At 40.0% G+C, this 24,389-nt stretch overlaps 3 protein-coding genes across 28 annotated transcripts in view; 1 reads left to right on the top strand and 2 right to left on the bottom strand.

Annotated features, from left to right (window-relative positions):
* The window catches only part of SRGAP3 (SLIT-ROBO Rho GTPase activating protein 3), a 300,075-nt gene extending 299,923 nt beyond the window's left edge, over positions 1-152 (bottom strand). For all 6 annotated transcript variants that reach the window (XR_005601272.1, XM_039547357.1, XM_039547359.1 and 3 more), the window contains exon 1: positions 58-152. The gene's annotated coding sequence lies outside the window, so the exon portion shown is untranslated. The remainder of the gene's footprint in view (positions 1-57) is intronic.
* On the top strand, positions 65-9,857 carry THUMPD3 (THUMP domain containing 3). Of its 6 annotated transcripts, XM_039547393.1 has the most exons (11): positions 299-439; positions 822-1,149; positions 2,070-2,147; positions 2,749-3,261; positions 4,497-4,627; positions 5,042-5,111; positions 5,527-5,642; positions 5,823-5,933; positions 6,803-6,926; positions 8,033-8,160; positions 9,737-9,857. In XM_039547393.1, coding segments are annotated over exons 2-11 (1,530 nt in total). In that variant the 5' UTR covers positions 299-439; positions 822-891; the 3' UTR covers positions 9,738-9,857. The 6 variants fall into 6 exon arrangements, with proteins under 6 accessions (XP_039403323.1, XP_039403326.1, XP_039403324.1 ...); XM_039547389.1 differs by lacking the exons at positions 299-439; positions 9,737-9,857 and adding an exon at positions 65-185 and having other exon boundaries at positions 8,033-9,572; XM_039547392.1 differs by lacking the exons at positions 299-439; positions 9,737-9,857 and adding an exon at positions 80-159 and having other exon boundaries at positions 8,033-9,572.
* A 26-nt stretch (positions 9,858-9,883) lies between these two features.
* The window catches only part of LOC120409380 (cyclic nucleotide-binding domain-containing protein 2-like), a 93,217-nt gene continuing 78,711 nt past the window's right edge, over positions 9,884-24,389 (bottom strand). For 13 of the 16 annotated variants that reach the window (XM_039547374.1, XM_039547375.1, XM_039547376.1 and 10 more), the window contains 7 exons: positions 24,241-24,311; positions 21,464-21,541; positions 18,050-18,110; positions 17,866-17,956; positions 16,811-16,890; positions 15,433-15,567; positions 9,884-10,971 (listed from right to left, as the gene is read on the bottom strand). In XM_039547374.1, coding sequence (XP_039403308.1) covers positions 10,798-10,971; positions 15,433-15,567; positions 16,811-16,890; positions 17,866-17,956; positions 18,050-18,110; positions 21,464-21,541; positions 24,241-24,311 — 690 coding nt within the window. In that variant the 3' untranslated portion in view covers positions 9,884-10,797. Of the gene's footprint in view, positions 10,972-15,426; positions 15,568-16,810; positions 16,891-17,865; positions 17,957-18,049; positions 18,111-21,463; positions 21,542-24,240; positions 24,312-24,389 lie in introns of those variants that run through there. The other 3 variants (XM_039547382.1, XM_039547383.1, XM_039547384.1) reach the window with 3 other exon arrangements.

The raw sequence follows: 24,389 nt of genomic DNA, 5'->3' as shown, positions 1-24,389 counted from the left end.
CGCCACCGAGCACAGCGCGTGAGCGTGCCGCTAGGCGCCTGCGTCGCACGCACTCACGTTGAGACCTCGGGGAAGCAGAGGGAGACCGAGCCGGAAGTGCTTGGCGGGCGCTTGACTGGCCGGAACCGGAAGTAGCGTCGCAGGCTCCTCACGCGCCGCGTGCGTGGTAGTGCGCGTTGCCGCCGGTAACTAGGACGTGCGGTGCCTGGATACCGGTGTCTGTGTATCCCCCTCCAGCGCTGGGGCGGCCGGAGCGGCGTCCTTGGCAGGCAGCTCGGCCGGGGGGGGGGGGTCCAGGAGAGCAGCGTCCCCTGGCAGCGGGGTGGGGGTGAGCGGCCCTAGGGAGAGTGGGGAGCCCCCCCCCGGGACAGGCCGGGCGGCAGAGGGGCCCGGGCGGCACGGGGGACTCGGTGAAGCCGTGTCCACCCCGGTCTCTGAGGTGAAGTTTCTGTGAGGGGCTTCCCGCCAGGCCGCGCGCTGCTCTCAGCCCCGGGGGCGGAAAGGAGGGGGTGCGTCCCGCCCTCTCCCCAGATAGCCCGCTGGGTGGGTGGGGGTGTGGCAAAGCGGGAGCGAGGTGGCGGGGAGATCCCCCAGCTGCTCGGGCCGCATTACCCTCAACAAGCGGCTTCAAAGAGTGCTGGCCGTTGGTAGGAGCGTTCCCCTGGCATGGTGAAGGCCTTAGCTCAGTCCAGGCTCAAAATACATATGGTTTGACATCTGGTTAATCCACACTGGTATTTATTCAGCCCCTCCTCGCTCAGATGAGTAGCATTAAAAGTTGACTCCTGTATGTCATGCTTAGGCTATATTTTTCTTTGCAGAAGTTCTGCCACTACATTGCAGTCGTCCAGTACATAATAGACCCGCACCGGGGTCTGAAGTGCTGTCAAAATGTCAGATATTGAAGAGGCTTCTGACACCTTAGCTGAAGTGAACCTCGATGATACCCATAATCCTTTAACTGAAAACTTAGAAAGTGATCCCAACTCAAACCTGAAAGATATCGTGGTCACTATTGGAGCTACTGTACCAACTGGCTTTGAGTTGACAGCAGCAGATGAAGTGAAAGAGAAATTAGGATCACAGTCTAGAATAAGCAAGGACCGAGGGAAAATCTATTTTGAAATTTCAGTAGAGAAACTTTCACAGGTTTGCATGTTTTGTTCCTTGGGTAATTTTTCTAGTTTAGGAGTTTATTAGTATTCCTTTCTCTTCATCCTTGGGCTGGCCTTCTGTCCCCCCCTAAAATATACATTTCTCCTTTGATGTACAGGCATGTTCTAAATGATCAATTAGTGATTTTCTGTATATGGATTGAATATTATGTATGCTAACCATTGACTGTTCATTCTTCAGAAGTAGTGCTGGAGTAATTTCTAAGGTTATGATCCTCTTCAATTAATGATATATAATGCTTTACATCCTTTTTCACCCTTACTAATTCTGTATAGTCAGCAAATATTTCATCTGCAGCTGAAATGCAGCCACCTCTGGACTCAAACATGACTTCTATTAAACTGCGAACTACACAACTTGTAGATTTTTTTTAAAATATCATAGATATCCTATTACTTCTATTCCCTTGACCATTGTGACTAAACATGAAAATATTTTTTAAAAATATAAATAATTGTCTTCCCATCATCAAAACATTCTAGTATTAAAATTTACCAATATATATTTGAATACAAATTATTTAAAAACCCTTCCCTCCTTTACTTACAGTTCAAGAACTAAGTTCAGATTTTTTTTTTCTTCTGCAACAGTAAATGAAGTCAGAAGCAAGTAACCTGAAATAGTGCAAGGAGTTTTTCTCCCTGTTCTAACTTATGTTTTTGTGGTGATCACATGTGATGCTGAAAAGGAGCTATGTGCACACAAACAATAGTAGTAGAAAAAGAATTACAGAAACAAGAAATATGTTGTTTTTACAATATTAAAGCATCAAATATTCAGCCTCAAAATAGTTGCACTGTTGTACCTTAGGTCTAGATGTAACCAGACCAAGTTTTAATTACAGGCATTTACATATGGCTACTAACATTACCATTGTTTGTAATTTATTTTAGGTTCATCGTTTAAGATCAGTGGATAATTTATTTGTTGTTGTTCAGGAGTTTACAGATTATCAGTTTAAAGAAACTAAGGTAAGCTATCTCTGTTCCCAGATCTTCAGACAGGTGTGATTATTTTTTAAATAAATGAAAATAAAAAATAAACATTTAATTCCTCATAAGGAAATTCCTGGATGAGGATTTTTTTTTCATATAAGAATAGATTTTAAATTGTTTAGTCTTGGGGGCTGGGATTGTTTTTCCTTTGTATGCCATATACTTTCTAGGTTCCTCTTAAATGTTTTTTCAAATGAAAGAACCACACCGTAGTCTAGCACTATTCCATATTAATTGCATATTTTGCTCAGGCAGAGTCCAGGATTGGAGTAGATGGGGTGTTGCAAGTCAGATTGAGGTGCATTATCAAAAATGACTATAGACAGTCCTTTAAATAATGACTTCTTAGTCCTTTAAATAATAATATGCATTCCTTGTATAGCACTTTTCATCACTAAATCTCAAAGTGCTTTACAGGGGGAGGTAAGTCTCATTATCCTCTCTTTTCCGATGAGGAAACAGATACGGGGGGTGGGATGTGACTTACCCCAGGTCACCCAGGAGTATTTGAAAATTGCCTATAAAATTTGCCAAAACACATTATTGAATATTCTGGTGATCCTGTGATCTTGTATAGGAAGATGCTCTAAAGGATTTGGAGGACCTGGCTAAAAAACTGCCCTGGACTGACCCTTTGAAAGTATGGAAGTTAAATACCAACCTAAAGAAGAGAAAGACAAAACATAAAAAACAAAATCAACAGAGTAGTGCAAGCAAAGAAAAGCTGAATGATGATGGAGGAAAGGACAGCGCAAATCAAAAAGATGCTGATAAAGAGTTGCTTGACCTTGCACAAAATACCCCGAGCTTGAAATCTGCTGAACAGAACACAGAAAAGACACAGGAAATGATCCTAGCAGATGACCAATCAGATGACAAAGATGAATTCCTGAATATAACTGGAAATGAAAACCAAGCTGGCGACTGCAAGAAAGGTGAAGCAGAAGCTCAGGTGCTGAAATTCCGTGTTACATGCAATAGAGCAGGTGACAAACATTGTTTTACATCAAATGATGCAGCAAGAGATTTTGGTGGAGCTGTGCAAGATTACTTCCAGTGGAAGGCTGACATGACCAACTTTGATGTTGAGGTACAATGCACCAGTATTTTTCAATAATATTCACATATGTTTACATCTATAAATGAGTTGCTGCTTTACTTCAGAGCCTTCATGTATCTTTGCTTAAGCCAATATGTTTATATGACACTACTGCTCCAGGGGACAAAGTTTTCATAGTAGAAGCAATGACATAAATTTGATTTCTTAGAATAAAATGAACTTAATTTCTGTAACTTTTAAGATTAAGGGGCTTGTGTGTATTTTTTAATCTCTTGTAATTAGCACCATGATACATCATACTTGATCACAGTTTATAAACACCCACATAGGTAACATAAATTTGATAGCGGGCTCTTCAATCTACCAGGCAAAGGTATAACAAGATCCAATAGCTGGAAGATGAAGCTAGATAAATTCAGACTGGAAATAAGGTGTACATTTTTAATAGTGTAATTAACCATTGTACCAATTTATAAGGATTGTGGTGTATTCTCTATCACTGGCAATTTTAAAATCAAAATTGGATGTTTTTCTAAAAGAGCTACTCTAGTTCAAACAGGAATTAATTCAGGGAAGTCCTATGGCCTGTGTTAGCAGGAGAGCAGTGATCACACTAGTCCTTTCAGGCCTTAGAATCTATTAATCATATGTGCATGAACCAGCTGAACAGGAAAAAATATATCAGGTACTGCGTAGTTAATGTCAACTTGTGGTTTCTCATTATGGGAAGCTGGAGACTTGGAAATTAGGGTCAGTCTTAAATGAACATTTTTTGTCTGTATGTGGCAGAGGGAGGGAGAGACTTGAAATGAAGCATTTATGTTGGCTCAGTATCCTTGAATACAATTCTCAGTGTTCCCTACTGGTTAGGATACGATACTGGGAACCAGGAGAACTGTTTTTTATTGTTGATTTGCCATTGATACATGGTAATCTTGGGCAAGTCACTTACCCAATATCTGCTTCATATTCTCATTTTATTATTTACTTACTTCAGAGGAGCATTTAGCTTAATGTTGAGTGCTTTGAAATCTTGGATTAAAAAAACAACCTATGTATGTGCAACAATAAAGAGATTTAGACAGACCCAAAAATATTATTGAACTTTAACACTCACATAGCACTTTTCTTCCAAGATCTCAAAACTCTTCATAAACATTACTACTTGTAAAGAATCCTGTAAGACTAAAGCACAGTGTAAATATTTAAGTACACTATTTAAAATTTCTGTTACTCCTACATAGTAGTTGTTAACTTTATCCTAGGTTCTCTTGAACATTCACAATAATGAAGTAGTGGTGGGCATTGCATTAACTGAAGAGAGTCTTCACAGAAGAAATATTACACATTTTGGACCCACAACTCTTCGATCCACCCTTGCTTATGGTATGCTCAGGTCAGTGCAGTGTATTATTTTTAATTGCCATGTAATGTTGTTCTAGAAACTAAGCTACTTGATTCTTTTTTGAAAAGTCCTTTTTAATTATAAACAAACAGAGTTCAAACAAACATCATGAACATTTTGCAATGATTTATAATCACTATCATTTTGCAGCCCAGGGGAAAAAAAGTGTGCATTGACCATAGCCTGTGTTCATAACACTTCGTTAACGGCATCCTTCAAAATATTTTAATGTGTCTCTGTATATAAAGTTAACTAAACATTGTTTCCAAGTGGTTACTAACATTTCCTTACTTTGTGGGAATAGTATAATTTGGAGAATTTAAGTAGTTCTCCAGTTTACCTTGTCTGTAGAAACTTTTGCATCTGTTAAAACTTTCCTTTAATATTGTTTCTTCTGTTCTTCAGGCTCTGTGATCCTCAGCCAACTGACATTATAATTGATCCAATGAGTGGAACAGGGGCTATACCAATAGAGGTAATCCTTCTTTTGTTCTTTATTTAAATTAGGAAAGGGGCCTAAACAGTGACGTAACTGAATCCTGTATATTTTAAATGAATCAACTACATGCTGGGTGGCTTACTGTTACTCAGCAAGTGAAGCAGCCAAACATCAAAGATCTCAACTTTCAAACAACTACAAATGTACTTACCCTTAGTGGCTTCACCTTCCTCATGCAAGCTGCAGAGGGAAGCAACTAAATCCCAGAGTATTGTCAAGTCATTGAAAATGCATGATATATGAAATGGATATATTGTAAGGAATATTGAAGCTGAAAGTTGACTGTTACTGCTTTATTCTGCCATTTACAGGTAGGTTACTGTTTCTTTGGCTCTTTTTAATTCACCAATTCCAGCATAACAGATTTTATCAATTTTTTTTCCATTTTCAGGGGGCTACTGAGTGGCCTAGCTGTTATCATATTGCAGGTGATAACAATCCACAGGCTGTGAAAAGAGCAGCAAATAATATCTGCTCTTTGTTGAAGAAAAATCAGAATAAAGAAAGGTAAGAAGTGTATGTGGATTTGTGGCACAGCTGTTTGCATACAGAAATCCCTTTCTCATGGATTTATTTCATTTTGTTTTTAATATATTCCTGTTTGACATAATACCATGGGTATTTTTTATTTGAAAAACCTTTTTGAAGTAATAAATCATGCCTGATATTGAATGCCTTTATTTGCAGTGGTACTTCCTGGGGCATACCCATAGATACCATTCAGTGGGATATCTGCAATCTCCCCTTGAGGACCAGCTCTGTGGATGTTATTGTAACAGACATGCCATTTGGAAAGAGGTGCAAATCATCATTTTGAAATAGTTTTTAAGGTTACTATATTTGACTGAACCATGCAGCAGCATTTCCTATTGCTACTACCACTAAAGGTCTGCTAGAATTTCCAGGGGCTCGGACTCTGCCATAATTCTTGTCAGTACTTTTATAGCCTTCCACAACGTCAAAACACTTTACAAATTCTGAAAATTCACTCTAGTTTGAAACATGGTATCCAAGCATTTCTAATTTTCAAACTAATCAGTGTAGCAGTTTTAAAGGTTTAGATTATAAAAGCTTCTGCCAGTTTCATGGTGGCTCTTCTAAATGCTTTTATATCATTGTGTTTTTGGAGGGTTTCATAGAATACCTTGACTCATAATAAATATATTCAGTAAATATTGATAAAAGCCCTTATTTCATTAAAGTGCGTACAGTTACAAGACATTCAGAATCACATTTTAATTCAAATAATGTACTGGAAACTTCCATGAAATAGCAGCAACTAATGTATTGCAGTGATTTGTCTGAGAGCCAGACCTGCTTATTAATTCAAGGACCTAGATTTGGGAGGAGTGGTTGGGGTGGAGAGAGGATTGCAAGTCATTTGTAGTTGCTAGATGTTTGTAATTTAACCATGTTGCTGTTGCTATAGCTCTTAGACCACTTACTACGGGAAAAGGCACCTGAATGCTTTTTCTATGAGGTAACTTAATTACTTGATAAACTGACTGATGCAGTGGAGCATTAGTAATATGTTCTCTTATTGGAAGTAAAGGTGGAAAGGAAAAACTATCAGACTAACCCATGCAAGAAAGACTAATTGAAAATGAATTGTTTTCAACTGCTCTGCAGCAGCCTGCTAGTTGTCCAAGTCTAAATTTTCATTCTAGGATAGGATCTAAAAAGAAGAACTGGGATCTCTACCCAGCTTGCCTTATGGAGATGAGTCGCATCTGCAGGCCTGGGACAGGGAGAGCTGTACTACTTACCCAAGACAGGAAATGTTTTGCCAAGGTATAGGAAAACAGGTTGTTCTTAAGCATTTCTTTTAGAATTTTTTTTTTTTTTAATATTCTTACAAACACCCTCAGACAGAGAAAAGTAAACTTATGCATCAGGCCTAAAAGTGTGTTAAAAATGAACTGATACTCAAATTTAAAATGTTCTTTCTAAACTAGATGGTAGACTCTCTTCTGCAGTAGTTACCTTACAGATTCACCTCCCTTTCTAAGGAATAGATTTCTTCTGTTTAAGTTTTAGAAGTGATTAGACCTAAATTACAAGGATGAACTTAATAAAAAACATGTAGAAGTCATGCTTCTGACAGTATATTGTCTGTATAGAAACTGATACACCATGTCATTCAGGTCAAATCTGAATCATTACTACAAAAAGCACTCATATGCTAACTGAAATATCTTCAGACACTCTTGGGGGGGAAAAAAAATACACCCCAACATCTCCCAGCTCCCTTCAAAAAATCAGCCCAATTTCAAAACTAACTGATTCTCTTCATATATTTGTCCTTTGCTCCTTCCACTCAAAAAACTGTCTTGCGGGTCACTGAAACCTAATGGGAATGAATTACTAAAACATAACATATGGCACACTGTTCAACTGTGAAAAGGTCAGAAAAGCAATTTAAGTGCAACTACTTATATATTCAGGATCCCAAGTGTTTCACCTGTACATCCCAAAGGTAAAGGATCAGTGTATGTATTCTCAGTATAATAAACTTACACACAAAATGATAATAAGAACATTAAGGTAGCAGAGTCAAGCACTTAAGTTAGGAATATGAGAACTAAAATTGCTCGTTGCTCTAATGCAGGGAAGCACTAAAAAATGTTTGGCAGATTTTTTTAACATTGGTGCAGCTACCACTTCCCCTAACCTCATTCTTAGAAATAACAGAACAATTTTCACTGAAGCTTTGTTTTTTTAAAATCATTTAAGGAAGAGTGAAAATTGCCTGGAAAATTTCAGCTTCCAATGATTAAAGTTTGGCAAAAATTAGTCTCTGAAGAGAGGCTCATAATGGAAACTGTTAGACAATCTTATTCATAGGCTTCAGTTCCACCTATATTAATTTTCACTTTTTTTTCCTTTTTGCATTGTAGGCCTTGTCAAAAATGGGACACTTGTGGCAAAAGGGTCATACAGTCTGGGTGAACGTAGGGGGACTTCATGCCGCAGTTTATCTTCTGAAACGTACCTTGGAAAGAGCAGGAGAGAAAAGATCATACTGGTAACCCACCTGTCAGCAAACATACGAAGCAGCATCCACTTGCCTGAATTTCTTGGAAAGCTGTTTGCTAGAGTGTATGCCTTAGATTTCTGTTAAGAGAATACTGGGCCAGGGATCAGCCTGAAAAGCATCATTTCCACTGTGTACTCTGGAACCTTATTATTTGAAACCAAGTAGAAAAAAAGCAAATCCACCAAAAGAATTACCAATTCTTTCCTGTGCAAATGAATCTGCTTTACCATGTTTATGGCATTTTTTCACTTAAATGTACGTTTTCATGTTCACAAGGGAACTAGCAGGGTAACTTTGCAAAATGGTAGAATGTGTGTGAAGATCTTAAACTGCTGATGTACAGGACTACTGAAGACTGTCTTCTTGGTTGTCTTTAGTTTGAGGGGTTTTTTGGTAATAGTGTTGCTTTATGGAAGGATTTTTTTCCAATGGAGAGATGTCTCCTTTCTGTTTCATTAGTTAATAGCATTGCCAAAATGTAAGAAGACTAACACAAAGTAGTGCCTCCATTTATGTTTTGCTAGAAATGGCCTCTGCTTTGCACTACAGTACCTTGATACTGCTGCCTCTGTTCTCACCTGCTACCTCAACTAAGTGCTAATTTAGTAAATGTTTACGTATTATGTATCCCTACTGTAGGTGGGGTGGAGAAATGTAAAAAGGGGCCTTAGCAAAGTGTTTGTTTAATTTAAAAAAAATGTGAAATACTGTAGCACTCTTCATATACTACTGCATATTTCTTGTGTTTGGGTGGAGAGATTTAGACTAGAACATGATGGCAAAGATACATTTAAATTCAACAGGCTGACTAGAAGATGCTTTAGCTGTGCTACCACCTCAAGAGGAGTGTGGTAACAGATGGATGAATGGAAGCTTTAAAAGTGATTTTTTTGTCCCTACTGTAAACGTACAGTAAGTGGTTTCTCAAGTCTGCCATCCCTCTTGTACTGGGGTAAAAATGATAGTTACCAGTTTGTCAATCATCTTCCTCAGAGAGTTCATGCCATCCTTCACTGTAGAAAATGTTTAAGGGTGGAAGAGTAAATATTCAAGTTCTAGATGTTTTGGATAAGAGTTGGGTTCTTTAGGATTTTCCTGTCTTAGTTACATTCATTCACTATTTCTTGTTCTGTAGTAGACTTTCATGCAGCCCTTAATACTTACTGACAAGACTCTTCATATAGGAAATAAAGCACCACCAACATACAGTTTTAATAAAAAGGGTATTCTATCCCTCTATAATTCTTTTGCTCAAGGAAGCACGTGTGTCCCCCATGTGACCATGGCAAGGTAACGTTCAGCCACAGTGCATGGATGTTTTGTTGTTCCTCAAAAGTTCCTTGTTGCACTGAGCTTTTACTTTATGATTTTACCTGAATATAATAAAGGCTTAACATAGATTAGCTTGCATTTGTTGTGGTTTTATTTGCTATCATTAGCTATAACAAAGAACAAGCTTAAAGTAACTTTAAATATTTCAAATGCAGAAGATGCATTTTATCAGTTTTCTTAACAGAAGATTCAAATAAAATCAGTAACGTGCCACTCATCCCTTCTCTCCTAGACTGAACCATCAAGTGAGGATATTTTCTTGAAAATATACACACTAACACCAGAGGAGGAAAGCAGTCCAAGGACAGAAAACAGGCATTTTCCAATATTTTAAATACATAATTATAAAAACAGTTGCCAATGAAAGTGAATCAATTTGTTTTAAGTAAACAAGTAACTGGAGGTGGGAATATACTTCTGATTCAATTAAGCTGCATACACTAAAGCATGATTTTGACATGTTTGAAAATATAAAACAATCAGCTAGCAGTAAAAGAAATAACCTACAATTGAAAAGGTTAATTAAGGCGGTTTATTTTAAAGATAAAACCCAGGGTGGTGACAACACGATATCAGCTTCTTTGCTGTTTTTTCAAGGCTGTCATCCTGTTCGTTCACATAGACTATAGAATTCCACAACTTCATTCAACTTCTAAGTGTCTAAAATAGTATTCTACTGCTTTTCACTACAGCAAATTCTGCATTTTTCATGCACTATTTTCTCCAGCAGCAAATATTCTGACTCTTCCCTGTAGGGTTTTTTCCTGATTTCTCTCCCTGGTGGAATAATAGACTTGTGTGGTGTCCCTTGTACAAAAAGGCTAACTATGCTATTGTTAGCATCAGCAAATAAGCAGTGTCATTTATAATCCAATCAATCATACTTAAGTGCATACCATCAGTAGATAACAGCTGCTATGACACTCCCAGTCAGGGTGTATTAATTATCTAGAAGAAACTTACTTCATGCTCCTTCACCTGTTGATAGGAGTTGGGTAGAAGAATGGTACAGATACCAATGAGCACATGTACCAATCATTCAAAAACAGATGATGTCTGTCATGGAGTTAACATGAAGGAAAGAGCGTTTTAACTATTTAAGAAATACAGGGAAAGACAGTTCCCTGAGAGTTTTCACCATTGTAGCCTACCCTAAAATTGAAGAAACTACAGGCCTGATTTAATACCACCTTCTTTCACAAGATTTTGGCATCGAGATGGACCTTTTTGCCGCTTTAGTGGGTACTCACTGGTATCTTATAGCTCCACTGTTGACAGAAATTTGTGTACACGTCAGTTCTTACACCATGGGTAAAGCCCTTTACTCATATAGCAATGTTGAAGCAGTTTGCGTTTCAATTCAATCTGTTGAACTGTGCTCTTTAAAGCTGCTTTGCGAAAAATCTGCCATTGTATCTCCTGCTGCAGCTGTTCCTTTAGCTCTGCATCACTGGGATAGGAACGTTCCTGTGCAAAGACATTAGGCCCTGATCAAAATCTCTCAGGCACAATGCATGGTGAAAACCTCCTCCCCATCTTCCTTTATGAAAAGGATTCATTTCCATTGAGCATATAGTGAAAAAATTAATATGAATTCACTAAATTCAACAAAAGATTCAGATGAGACTTTGACTTGTAGTTGTTTGTCAGAAGCCAAACTTTAGAAGTCGAAACACTTATGAAAAACATTAAATATTCCACTAATGCGTATTTCAATCTGCATGTTCAATTGTAACAGTTATTTGTGGTGTTAGTTACATAAGTTATCCAATCAGGGTACCAAAAACAAGCCCACAAGACTTGTTATATAATGAGCTAACCACCAGCAAGTTTGAATGTTTGCCATGAACTAGTCCGACAGCAAAAATGATGTAGAAATTTGAACTTCAAATAGGCAAAATTCACCAAATATGTAAATTGAATAGTCTGTCACCTAATTTTTCCATTATAAATTTATATGCTGAAGGATCTATAAATAAGGTAAAGTTTTGCTCTGAAATAGTTTTCCTCAGTGAAATATTACAAGTTCTTTAATATATATAGCCCTATATAGATTTTGTATTTTACTATCACTGACCTCTAGTTTTGGCCGTTTTGATATCAGCTATTACATTTGGAAAATGCACATTTTAACCCCGTGCATACTCAAGATGCTTAAATACTCTCTTTATATAGAGCATCTTTCATCTGAAAGCTTTTACAAATCATAGATTACAGCTGACTGCTCCCATAATCAATGCTGCAGATCATATTGTACTACACTAGCAGGAGGGGATATATGGTCAAGGACAAAGAAGCAAACTCATGGTGTCATTCTATATAGATTATTATACTGTGCTCATCACCATAATATCTGAGCACCTTCCAGTAGTGCATTAAGCAACGTGACTAACATCTGTCATGTCTGCTCATCCTCCCAGGTGGAGAACCACATGTACGTGGAGTGTCTTGGTTTGGTTGATTGGGGGGGGGGTAGGTTGTACCATGGGATCTCTAATGTTAACAGACAGCTGATAGTGATCTGTTTTAAACAAGATACTACATGGAATCAGTTTATCCACCACAGAAAAATGAAAAGGTGTGTTGACTATGCTTTCTCTTGGCATTTTAAAACCTGAGCTTTAGACTATAATGCCACTTACTTAGATTTAAAAGAGCGAGTGACTGAAGTGCTGTTAAAGACTGGGACAGAAATCTACCTTTAAACAAAAACAAAAAAAAAACCTAAAAATGCATTTACAGTCCCTCAGAGCAGTTGGTCAGTGTTTAACACCAGTTTGACTAGATCTTATTTCCAGTCCATAATGAAGTATTAGCTGATTTTCTAAAACAGATGACTATGCAACTTACACAAGGAACAGCTACAGTGAGTGCTAAATGAGCACCACATCTGCTGGAACATTTTCAAAATCAGGTGCCCAGAGAGTCTCCTGAATCCATATTCAGGTGCCTAAGTGGGATGATTTTCAGAGGTGCTGTGTATGCTGCACCTCCCAGTGAAGGTGCACATTTGTTTTTTTAAAGGCTACAGAGTTAAAAAATAATGAGCATCCTCCCTGGTAGCTACAGAAAGGAAGAATGACCTAGTGGTTAGGGCAATAGTCTTGCAGTTAGGAGACCTGGGTTCCAGTCCCTGCTTCACCACACAGACTTACTGTGTGACTGAGGTCAGTCACTTAGCCTCTCTGTGCCTCAGTTCCCCATCAGTAAAAGGGGCATAATAGCACTTCCCTTCCTTAGAGGGCTATTACAAAGGTAATATATACTAAAGATTGGGAGGTTTCCTGATACTATGCTATTGGGACGCCATATAAATACCTAAGATAGAGCAGATAGATTATATGAAAACAACATTTTATACTAAGAAAAACACCTTAAAAAGAAATTGTCAATTGCACCCAGTTCTGCTACACAAGCAGATAAAACTATCATATGCATAAAGATTGTATCATAGCAATCGGCCTAGCCTTTGAGTTTTTCCTTTTCAGGTTAGTACAGAAAAAAAATGGAATAAATTAAACTTCCTGTAGTTAAGAATAACTAAGATTTTGAGTTCTGTAACTGAGAAAAAGATAAGGCCAAAACCCTGTTCTTAACTTAAAGGTTTGCTACAAACTGCTGCCCAAGCAACAGTTTGGTTTCATAAAAGTAGGTACAACTGCCAGTTACAACACTGTGTGAATGAATGCTGCCAGAACTTGTGTCATTTACCAGAAGCTTCCTGGAGCAAATGAAACAATTGTGGGCTGCTGTCCATGTAACATTAGAGCCTGTATGCTACCAAAACGCCTTGAAGATGGGAGGAAATTCCCAGGTTCTAAATTAGTCCAACGTAGCTATCTTTTCTCACAAGCTCATGTTTACCAGGAAACTGCCATCAGCTCAAACACCCAGTGTTCTCCCCAAATCTAAATCCAGAATGGGGCTCCTTGCATGCAGAAGGTAAAACCATGGGTTTTTGTTACAACATTGTTGAAGTTAATAATAGGAGGCTAACACCAGATACTGGCATGTCACAATAACCATCCACTTTTCATAACAAAAACTAGGTAGGTTTATGGTACCTTTTCCATTTCCTCCTAAATGAAAACAGCCTTTGTGGAAGACTCATTTAAAAAGGGAAAACTCAAACCAGACCTGACTGCATGTTACATAATGGAAGATGCTTACACTCTTTTTGGCAATTTTGGCAATTCTTCAATAAAAAAAACTTCAAAAACAGACTTCAACGAGAAACTGCAGAACTGGAATTAATTTGCAAACTGGACACCATCAAATTAGGCCTGAATAATGACTGGGAGTGGATGGGTCACTACAAAAACTAATTCTCCCTCTAATGATACTCACGCCTTCTTGTCAACTGTTAGAAATGGGCAACATCCACCTTGATTGCATTGGACTCATTAGCACTGACCCCCCACTTGGTAAGGCAACTCCCATCTTTCCATGTGCTGTGAAAATACAGTAAGCAGTGTATATGTATATATATATACACACACACACACACTGCTTACTGTATTTTTCACTCCATGCATCTGATGAAGTGTGTTTTAGCCCACGAAAGCTTATGCCCAAATAAAGGTGTTAGTCTCTAAGATGCCACAAGGACTCCTTGTTGTTTTTGCTGATACAGACTAACACGGCTACCCCTCTGAAACCTTACACTCTATAGTGCCCCATCCTTTGGATTTATTTTTATGGGACAAAAAAAAAAATCCAGAGCTCATGATTTTGCTTACTCATTCGACAAGGCCATAGATTCATAGACTCTAGGACTGGAAGGGACCTTGAGAGGTCATCGAGTCCAGTCCCCTGCCCTCATGGCAGGACCAAATACTGTAGACCATCCCCGATAGACATTTATCTAACCTACTCTTAAATATCTCCAGAGATGGAGCTTCCACAACCTCCCTAGGCAATTTATTCCAGTGTTTAACCACCCTGCCAGGATCTTTTTCCTAATGTCCAACCTAAACCTCCCTTGCTGCAGTTTAAGCCCATTGCTTCTTGTTCTATCCTTAGAGGCTAAGGTGAACAAGTTTTCTCCCTCCTCCTTATGACATCTTTTAAATACCTGAAAACTGCTATCATGTCCCCTCTCAGTCTTCCCTTTTCCAAACTAAACAAACCCAATTCTTTCAGCCTTCCTTCATAGGTCATGTTCTCTAGCCCTTTAATCATTCTTGTTGCTCTTCTCTGGACCCTCTCCAATTTCTCCACATCCTTCTTGAAATGCGGCGCCCAGAACGCCATCTTCACCCTACTGTTGAAAATGCTACTAAACACTGTGTGCTTCTAAATCAAGGCTTTGGAAGTGACACTCTGTGCTGTGTCGCTAAGACTCCCAGAACTCACGGATCCGCTGCTCATGGGAGAGGAGGTTATGGTAGGTGGACCCTCTGGATCCTAGGCTGCAACATGAGGCCTGTCTAGGTTCTGGCATTCCCCAGTGCTGCCCAGAATCTCTGTAGTGGTTAGTGCTGTGGGCCTCTAAGCCAGCAGGAATAGTGAGGGGGTCCTCAGGAGGCAGCCTTATGCTGACTACCACAGTGCCTGTGGAGGGCAATCCTTCCCCAGCTTGAAGCAGAGCTTTTAGGGTTCCTCTTACGCAGCATAAAGGGGTCAAAGGATGGGGGCGGGGTGATGAGGATACCTCCTGAGGAGTAAATTTAACTTGTGGTTTATGATAATGTTGATTGGCTGTTTCTTTGCTGCGATGCTCATTCGAAGACTGTTAAATCAAGTAACTACTGCTATGTTCTGAATTACTTCTTTCTACCCTCTCAGATTTTTTGAAAGCACATTCATGGTTTTAATGCCTAACATTATCCCACAACACGTGCAGTTGTGAAAACAGTACAAGGTATGGAGAACTAATCTAATTTAGCAAAGATGGGTAGTCATAAAAACAAATAAATGTGTACTTACTTTTTTTCGTAGCCTCTGCAGAAGATCTTTGGAGGCATGATGCAGGTAAAACTTCTTTGAGATCTTAAGACACTCAGCTCCATTGCTAACTACACACAAATTTGGCTGATCCTCAAAAAAAAAGTCTAACAGTCCCTTAAAGGTAAGGAAATTGAAATGAGCCAGACTTGATAAAACCCACAATCCCGGCCTCTTGTCCCTTGCCACTTTCAGCACAAGCCATGCTCATTACAATCTGTCCACTCAAATTCTCCTACCATTGCTGCAGTTCATCCTGATTACTGGTGGGCCATGTTGTCTTTTTGTTTGTAACAGTATTTTATTTATTATATTGTATTAGGAGTCCAGGGGGCTTTGGCCAGAGGGTGCCAATATATTAATAAATGCATCGGGTGAAATTCAGGTCCCAATCAAGTCAATGGGAGTTTTGTCATTGACTTCAGTGGGGCCAGGATTTTATCCCTTAGGATCATCTATCCTCCAAGACATGATACAGTTGTCTAACCTGGTGGGAGCTTGTGTCACCTCTGCAGTATGGTGCATACAGAAATGTCATATAGAAGTGCATTTCACTAGAACACACATGTCTGAATGAACAGGGGAAGCTGCCACCAGCTTAACATAATAAATCTTAGAAACACAGAAATCAGATATCTAGTATGTTACCGAATCTGCTCCTAACCAGTGAAAGATTGTTCCCTACAATTGGTAGTGTTTTGTCAAGCTCAGTTTTAAATGTTTTAACAGTACTGTCTTGAATAAGAATTGAATTGCAATTATGTCACACGTATATAGTTGGAGAAATAATTCAAGGGAAATTTTTTTTGCCATTACTTTGACACCATCTACACAACTATAATCTTGGACTGTCCAAAGTTCTAGTTCAATTACAGAGGCACAGTACCATCCACAAAATAAATTTTAACCATGTTGTAACATGGTCAGGGAACAAATATGTTGTAACCACAACCCCTGAGTCAGATATATTTAGAGTAGACAGGCCTTTGTTAAAAATTACTTAAAAGAAAATGCGCCTTGACTAGAACCATATTCTATAAACTTAAATCCTATTTGCAAATGTCCCAGCTCAGAAGGAGCAGAGATAAAATAAAGTAACAACAAGATTTCCTAACATTTTGAAAGACTGATAAGGATGATTCAGAGGATATATCTCTGTGATTGCAGCTCACTAGACATACCTAAGCTAGCTTTAATTTTGTTATCTTGAGTACCGGAGCAGTGAATCTGTGGCAGCACATTGTGAATGCTGTAAACCATGAATGGACAAAAGGACACGAGTGAGTGTAAGCTGAGTCACATGCATTTTTTAATGGCAGCCAAGAAGGCAGGCATTTTTCTTTCAGTATGGAATACTCACAAACACAGATCCCTGCAGCAGGGTGTCTATGGCAATGATCACAGGAGTCTCTGTCCTGCTTGTCAACAAAGATTTGTGAACTGATTAAAAACACAGCAAGAAAAAATTTACTTATTTCATTAGAATATATATGTACAAAATCTGCATTTTAATCTTCTTTGGTTTTTAAACTATTTATTTACAGTTAATGTAAATATATATAGATGATTCTAGCTGTCCCAAGCTCACAATCAGCAGCTTTCCACCTCCTGCAATGCTGGGGCTGAATTGGCCCCCAGTGTAAATCAGAGTCACCATAATGCTGCTTTAACTTGCAATGGCTGTGGAGCTTATTAGCTGTTAGGACAATGGCTAATCCCCAGGAAAATGTCACCTAGGGTTTTAGGTGGTGCTGTGTCGGGGTTTAGGCCAGGATTCTAAAATGGAGCAAAACCTGCCTCTCAGAGCAAGTCAAGACAACACTGACTAAAATGTCAGCAGCCTCCCTACACTAGAGTGCTTTCTGCTAAGAAAAAAGAGTCTAACATAGATAAGGTCCAAGAGTTTTAGCCAAGCGGGACTGGAAAAGTGAAAGTCCACTGGGTAGCAGTGAAGCACTTCAGAACTTTCACTCTAGGACGAGACTCGCTAGAACCAGGTCTCCTATATGCAGGTACCACTGCATTGTGTATATACCCTCTTCTCTGAAGTCTGCATGAGCGCAAAGGTAATGCAGGCTATGTCTACACACAAAAGTTGTACCACTTTAACTACATCGGTATAATGTGGATGCAGTTATACCAGTATGGCTTATTCTCAGACAGGAAAGAAAATAAGCTTTATCCTGGTACAACTGCATCCACACTAGGGGTTGCACCAGTAAAACTATTTCATTAAAAAAAAAAAGTCACATGCACCCCCTAAGAAAAATAGTTATACTGGTACAAAAATGGCACGCAGATCATCCTTACTATGGGAACTCAGATTGCTAATGTTTAAAAGCATGCCTAGAGGAGAATTCAATGGCTTATCTAACAATCTTGCTGAATATCATTAGGGTGTTTTGTCATACTCACTGCCAACTTCAGCTTGCATTATTCTGTTCGTGGGAGCTCTGTTGCTTAGGCAAGAGTCATCTTTAAAAATCTTCAATACAGAACAACTTCCCTTTAAGTACATGAAAGGTAATTTAAAAATAACCATCACCCAACAGCACCTCCCCAAATCTCCAAGCTCCATGCTGGCTTTGTAAATACTCACTTCTTTCACAATGTAAATCCATTCAGTCACACTACTGTTTCTCAGAATGACGGTTCCTCTTCTACAATAAAAACCAGAAGGAAATCAACAGATATAGAAAAGGCATGAGATTCCTAAGATTTCTTGTAAGAGTCCAAATTAAGGCTATTTTCCATGAGCACTACATACATTCCCATTAAAAAGTCCATTGAGTTTAATGTCATGTTTTAAAAGAGTTCCTTACCTGTTTCAGTAAGGCTGAAATAATTTTTTTTAAATCTTCTTGTTTTTGTGTCTTTTGTTTACTTTCTGTATTTCACTCATCATAATCCAGGGAGCTAGTTTGATCTGATTATCATGCATTTCATTTTTCAGGTCTCTAGCACGCACTAGCATGACACGGCTATGTTTGGATGTCCAGTACTGCAGTATAGTTAAATTTTATTGTAAGCTGTTTTGTTTGATTTTTGTGTTGCTTTGTTTCATGAAAACATTTGTGTTAATACTGGTCTAAATCCTAGAGGCCATACTCAGTCAAAACAATTGTGGACTTCAATGGGAGACAGCCTGAGTAAAAACACAGGATTTCATCCAGAGCTCACTGATGTCAACGAGAGTCTTTCCATTGACTCCAACAGGCTTTAGGACTCTGATTCTCAAACTTTTGTACTGCTGACCCCTTTCACTTAGCAAGCCTATGAGTGCGACCCCCTCCCCACCCTTATGAATTAAAACCACTTTTTTATATATTTAACACCATTATAAATCCAGGAGGCAAAGTTGGGTTTGGGGTGGAGGCTGACAGCTCGTGACTCCCCCATGTAATAACCTCCTGACCCCCAGTTTGAGAATCCCTGCTTTAGGATCAGGCTCTCAGAGAACACTTCAGGAGTTATTTCAGTTGACCCGTTAGATATTGAAAAGCTTTTTTATTGTTAATTGTTTATTGTTAATGTTCATCCTGAACTACCCAAAAGCTGCAAATGTTAAAATATTTCCTTATTACTCCAAATCTACAATGTAGTCAGCAGACTCTGATGCTGTTCCTGAAGTGCTACAGCTTTGTCATGCTCAGCTGTCATTTAGCCTTCATGGCGACTTAAGAGCGCTCCACAAAAGAAGTCAAAAGATGATGAACTGAGTTACTTCTTGTAGGCCAGAAAGTCTCCCCGCAACCTAGGTTGTTCTGAAAGTGGGGAGAGTCCTTCCCTGATCTGGAGAAGTCCAGTGAACACACATACTGGAGAATAAATACATGACTCACTTTATATCACTTGTGCTACTGCTTTTGCCATGTCCATCTGTTAAATTTGCCTGATACCATCATCAAACATTCCTGTGAGGATGGCTGAGATTTCAGGGTCAGGTATTTGGAGGAATGAGCTATTTTATTAAAATAACACTTTTGAACTCTTTCACAAAGTACTCAGCATGGTTTGTACAAACTATGCCTTGTAAGTTATCCTCTGAAAACTCATGATTTACTGACCTTTATTGTCCTGGTAAAATGTGTGGGGCAATATTGTATGTAAAGTTATAAGATTCTGCTGTATGATGTTACTAAGACATATTCCAAATCTGGGGAAACAGTCATAAAACAGTTCCTCAGAGACAAAAGGCTAACCAATGCTTCAGTCAGGTGTCAACAAAATCAAATGGACTATCACCTGTTTAAGCGGCCATTCTTTAGCAGGAAAAAAAGTGTAGCGAGTAATTTATATCTTTGCAAACAGCTGGAGGTTCCCATCCTCACAGACTTTGTGTCTCCTGAACCCCAGCTGGAGACAATTCTCAAAGGAGAGGAAAAAGTATAAAGAATGGAGAACAGAAGCCCCAAATCCTCACTCCCTTCATTGCTACTCAGAGCATTGACAATGTGTGAAGGAAAAAGGAAGCATTATTGGACTGAGGAGGGATCCTGGCAGAAAAGAATTTAGTCAGTAAGACTTCTAAAACATGGTGAGACATACTTTTGCTTTGAAATAATTTAGCTTGTTAAGTTAGGTACTAGTTGTGTTTTACCTTTTATTTCTTTGTAACCACTTCTAACTTTTATTTCTCATTATTTCAGCTTGGAAAAGAGGCGACTAAGGAGGGATATGATAGAGGTCTATAAAATCAGAGTGGTATAGAGAAAGTAAATAAGGAAGTGTTATTCACTCCTTCTCATAATACAAGAACTAGGGGTCACCAAATGAAATTAATAAGTAGCAGGTTTAAAACAAACACAAGAAAGTATTTTTTCATGCAACGCACTGTCAACCTCTGGAACTCCTTGCCAGAGGGTGTTGTGAAGGCCAGTACTATAACGAGGTTCAAAAGGGAGCTAGATAGGGTTATGGAAGATAGCCATTAATGGATCTATTAGCCAGGATGGGCAGGAATGGTGTCCCTAGCTTCTGTTTGCCAGAAGCTGGGATTGGGTGACAGGGCATGGGCCACTTGATGATAATCTGTCTGTTCATTCCCTTTGGGGCACCTGCCATTGACCAGTGTCAGAGGACAGGATACTGGGCTTGATGGACATTTGGTCTGACCCAGTATGGCCGTCCTTATGGTCTTATGTTATTACTTGTGATCACTTAAAAACCAATCTTTTTGTTGTTAATAAACCTGTTTCACTGTTTTATCAAGACCAGTGTGCTTGGATTGAAGTGTTTGGGAAACTCCATTTGAGATAACAGGATTTGTGCATATCATTTTCTATTAAAATGACAGACTTTATATAAGCCTGTGTTGTCCAGGAGAAGGCTGGGTAATACAAGACGCACATTTCTGGGGGAAAGTCTGGGACTGGGAATTTGCTGGTGTTGCTCTGCAGTGTAATACAAGAGTGGCTGGCCATAGCACTCATACAGTATGGCTGGGAGTGATTTACATGCTAGAAGCTGTGTGAGAGCAGAGCAGGAGTGCTTACTCTCACAACGACAGTGTAAAAGGCACCCCAGGTTGGATAACTGAGGGGACAGAACTGTTCAACAGTCCAGATTGCACCCTGGGAAATGTGAGAGTCTTAGTCATCTGTGGAGAGACTAATACTAACATTATAATAAATTCTAGTTTTGCCAGAGATTTTTAGTGAGCACTCTATGTTCATCCTTATTTAGATACCGATTCTGCAACCACATCTGTCTCAGCTGACCCTGCATCATGCAGATCTCAGTTCTGCTGGTGCAAAGAGATCGGCCAAAGCAGATCCAACTGCAGGATCAGGGCCCCAAACTAAGTTGCTAGGGTCTAGGAATATGTCTTTGGTGGTCCCAGTCCTGAAAACATGTGCTACTGGGCATAGTGCTTACTACTATGAATAACCCCACTGCCAGAGTACTCACTTGTAAAGCACAATGGAAACTTACAGCACAATCTAAATGTTTTATAATAATGTTAATTCCACTGGATAATGCTGGTTTTCTACACTGAATAAACTTTTCTTACCTATAGTGACAGATAATGCATTTTCCAGGATTGTCTTCCAGCAGATTGATGGGCCAACCTTTAAAATAGTGCAGACTTCTAAGCAAATCAGAGAAAGAAATTGTGAGGCCCATACCATCTATTGAAGTCAAATAGCATCTGTAATGTTAAAAGTTCACTGTACTCCTGTATGGAGGGATCAGCAAGACCAGTATATTGTTAAATTAAAAACTCTCAAACTATGCCAGAAAGTTAGTTTGCCATTGTAACAAAAGAGACAGGACATTTAGTGGACAGTAAATGATTCATTATTCCTAAAGATAATAGTACTTCTAATAATGCCTTCAACATGAAGATCTCCAACGTGGCAAATCAGCAAGATTCACAACAATCTTGAGAGGAGTTATTTTGCCTATCTGCACATGGATAATCTGAGACAGAGGCCTGGTCTACACTACGCGTTTAAACCGGTTTAAGGAGCGTAAAACCGATTTAACGCCACACCCGTCCACACGAAGAGGCCCTTTATATCGATATAAAGGGCTCTTTAAATCGATTTCTGTACTCCTCCCTAACGAGAGGAGTAGCGCTAGTATCGGAATTACCATATCGGATTAGGGTTAGTGTGGCCGCAGATCGATGGTATTGGCCTCCGGGTGGTATCCCACAGTGCACCACTGACCACTCTGGACAGCAATCTGAACTCGGATGCAGTGGCCAGGTAGACAGGAAAAGCCCCGCGAACTTTTGAATATTTCCTGTTTGCCCAGCGTGGAGCTCCGATCAGCACGGGTGGCGATGCAGTTAAAAATCAAAATAAAAAAAGAGCTCCAGCATGGACCATGCGGATGCGATCGCTGTAAGGGCAAGCAAATCTGTTCTATCAGCGCTCCATTACATAAGACAAAATTCAAAATCATTTTTAAAAATTCTCCAGACAGACGCCATAGCAGGGACTCAGCGCAGTGCTGCGTGACAAGCGTAACGGAAAGCCAAAGAATCAAATGGACGCTCATGGAGGGAGGGAGCGGGGACTGGAGGACTCAAGCAATCCCACAGTTCCTGCAGTCTCCGAAAAGCATTTGCATTCTTGGCTGAGCTCCAAATGCTTCTAGGGTCAAATACAATGTCCACGGTGGTTCAGGGCATAGCTCGGCAATTTACGCCCCCCCACCCACCCACCCCCAGAAGTGAAAGGGAAAACAATCCTCTCTTGACTCTTTTACATGTCACCCTATCTTTACTGAATGCTGCAGATAGACGTGATGCTGCAGCAGTCAACACCAACATCCTTGCTCCTCCCCCTCCCCCCGCCATGGGTGGCTGATGGTGCAATATGGCTGATATCCACTGTTATCATCAGCCTTTTGGCACATGGTGCAGTGCAAAAGGACTGGTAACCATGCTGACTAGCATCCAGTGAGGTCGACCATGGGCGCCTGTGTAAAACACTCCTGATTTTTCCTGGTAGATGGTGCAGTATGGCTGGCAACTGTCTTCATCATAGCAACAGGGGGCTGAGCTCCATCAGCCCCCACCCTTCATGTGTAAAGAAAAGATTCAAATTGTCCCTGGACTAGCAGCGGGATGCTGGGCTCCTCTCCCCAACACTGCTTAATATCCTGTCTGGACTATCATAGCAGCTGGAGGCTGCCTTCCACTCATTTCTCACTAACAAGTCACTGTGTCTTATTCCTGCATTCTTTATTACTTCATCACACAAGTGGGGGGACACTGCTACGGTAGCCCAGGAAGGCTGGGGGAGAACGGAATCAACAGGTGGGGTTGTTGCAGGAGCACCCCCTGAGAACGGAATCAACAGGTGGGGTTGTTGCAGGAGCACCCCCTGTGAATAGCAGCTCATCATTTCTGCTGGATCTGACACAGAGCAGCTGTGCTCTCTGGTTCTATGATACACTGGTGCTCTAATACACTTGCCCCATATTCTAGGCAGGACTGATTCTATTTTTAGATACCAAAAAGGAGGGATTGACTCAGGGAGTCATTCCCAATTTTGGCTTTTGCGCCCCCGGCTGATCTCAGCCAGGGGCACTTATGACAGCAGCAGATAGTGCAGTGCAAAAGGACTGGTAACCATGATCATCTTATTGCCAATTTATGGCATGGTAGATGGAACAGTATGGCTGATAACCATCTCTGCTGTCATGCAAAAGCAAATGCATGCTGCTGTGTAGCGCTGCTGAATCACCTCTGTCAGCGGCAGCTAGTACACATACGGTGACAGTCACAAAAGGCAAAACAGGCTCCATGATTGCCATGCTATGGCGTCTGCCAGGGCAATCCAGGGAAAAAAGGCGCAAAATGCTTGTCTGCCGTTGCTTTCCCAGAGGAAGGAGTGACTGACGACATTTACCCAGAACCACCCGCGACAATGATTTTTGCCCCATCAGGCACTGGGATCTCAACCCGGAAATTCCAAGGGACGGGGGAGGCTGCGGGAACTATGGGATAGCTACGGAATAGCTACCCACAGTGCAACGCTCCAGAAATCGACGCTAGCCTCGGACCGTGGACGCACACCACCGATTTAATGTGTTTAGTGTGGCCGCGCGCACTCGATTTTATACAATCTGTTTTGCTAAACCGGTTTATGTAAATTCGGAATAATCCCGTAGTGTAGACGTACCCAGAGTAGTTAATTGACTTGCTTATGTGAAAGAGGAGAAACACAGTCAAAAGGAATACAATACTTTTCTGGTGATGAACCCTCCCCCAGTTAACAACACAGCTGATTCACAGATGTGGTAATTGAAAAGTCTGAAGTTCTTCCATCCTACCTCAGAAACCGCATCTGCTCAGGATCTCCAAACACTTTTTTCCCACCAGACAGGAAAATCTTGATGAAATCCTTTAAGAAAAGAACCAGTTAAAAAAATATTTTAAAAACAGAAAACCCTCCCATTCGCCTATTCCTAATCAAACTCTT

Source organism: Mauremys reevesii, linkage group 7 (assembly GCF_016161935.1).
Source record: "Mauremys reevesii isolate NIE-2019 linkage group 7, ASM1616193v1, whole genome shotgun sequence".
NCBI classification, from domain to species: Eukaryota; Metazoa; Chordata; order Testudines; family Geoemydidae; genus Mauremys; species Mauremys reevesii.
This window is presented reverse-complemented; position numbering and strand designations above follow the sequence as displayed.

Excerpts from the sequence above, each read along its gene's own strand:
- THUMPD3 (XM_039547389.1), top strand. The coding sequence starts at position 892 with ATGTCAGATATTGAAGAGGCTTCTGACACCTTAGCTGAAGTGAACCTC. Across the intron at positions 1,150-2,069 it reads CAGTAGAGAAACTTTCACAG|GTTCATCGTTTAAGATCAGT; the intron begins GTTTGCATGTTT and ends AATTTATTTTAG. Across the intron at positions 2,148-2,748 it reads ATCAGTTTAAAGAAACTAAG|GAAGATGCTCTAAAGGATTT; the intron begins GTAAGCTATCTC and ends GATCTTGTATAG.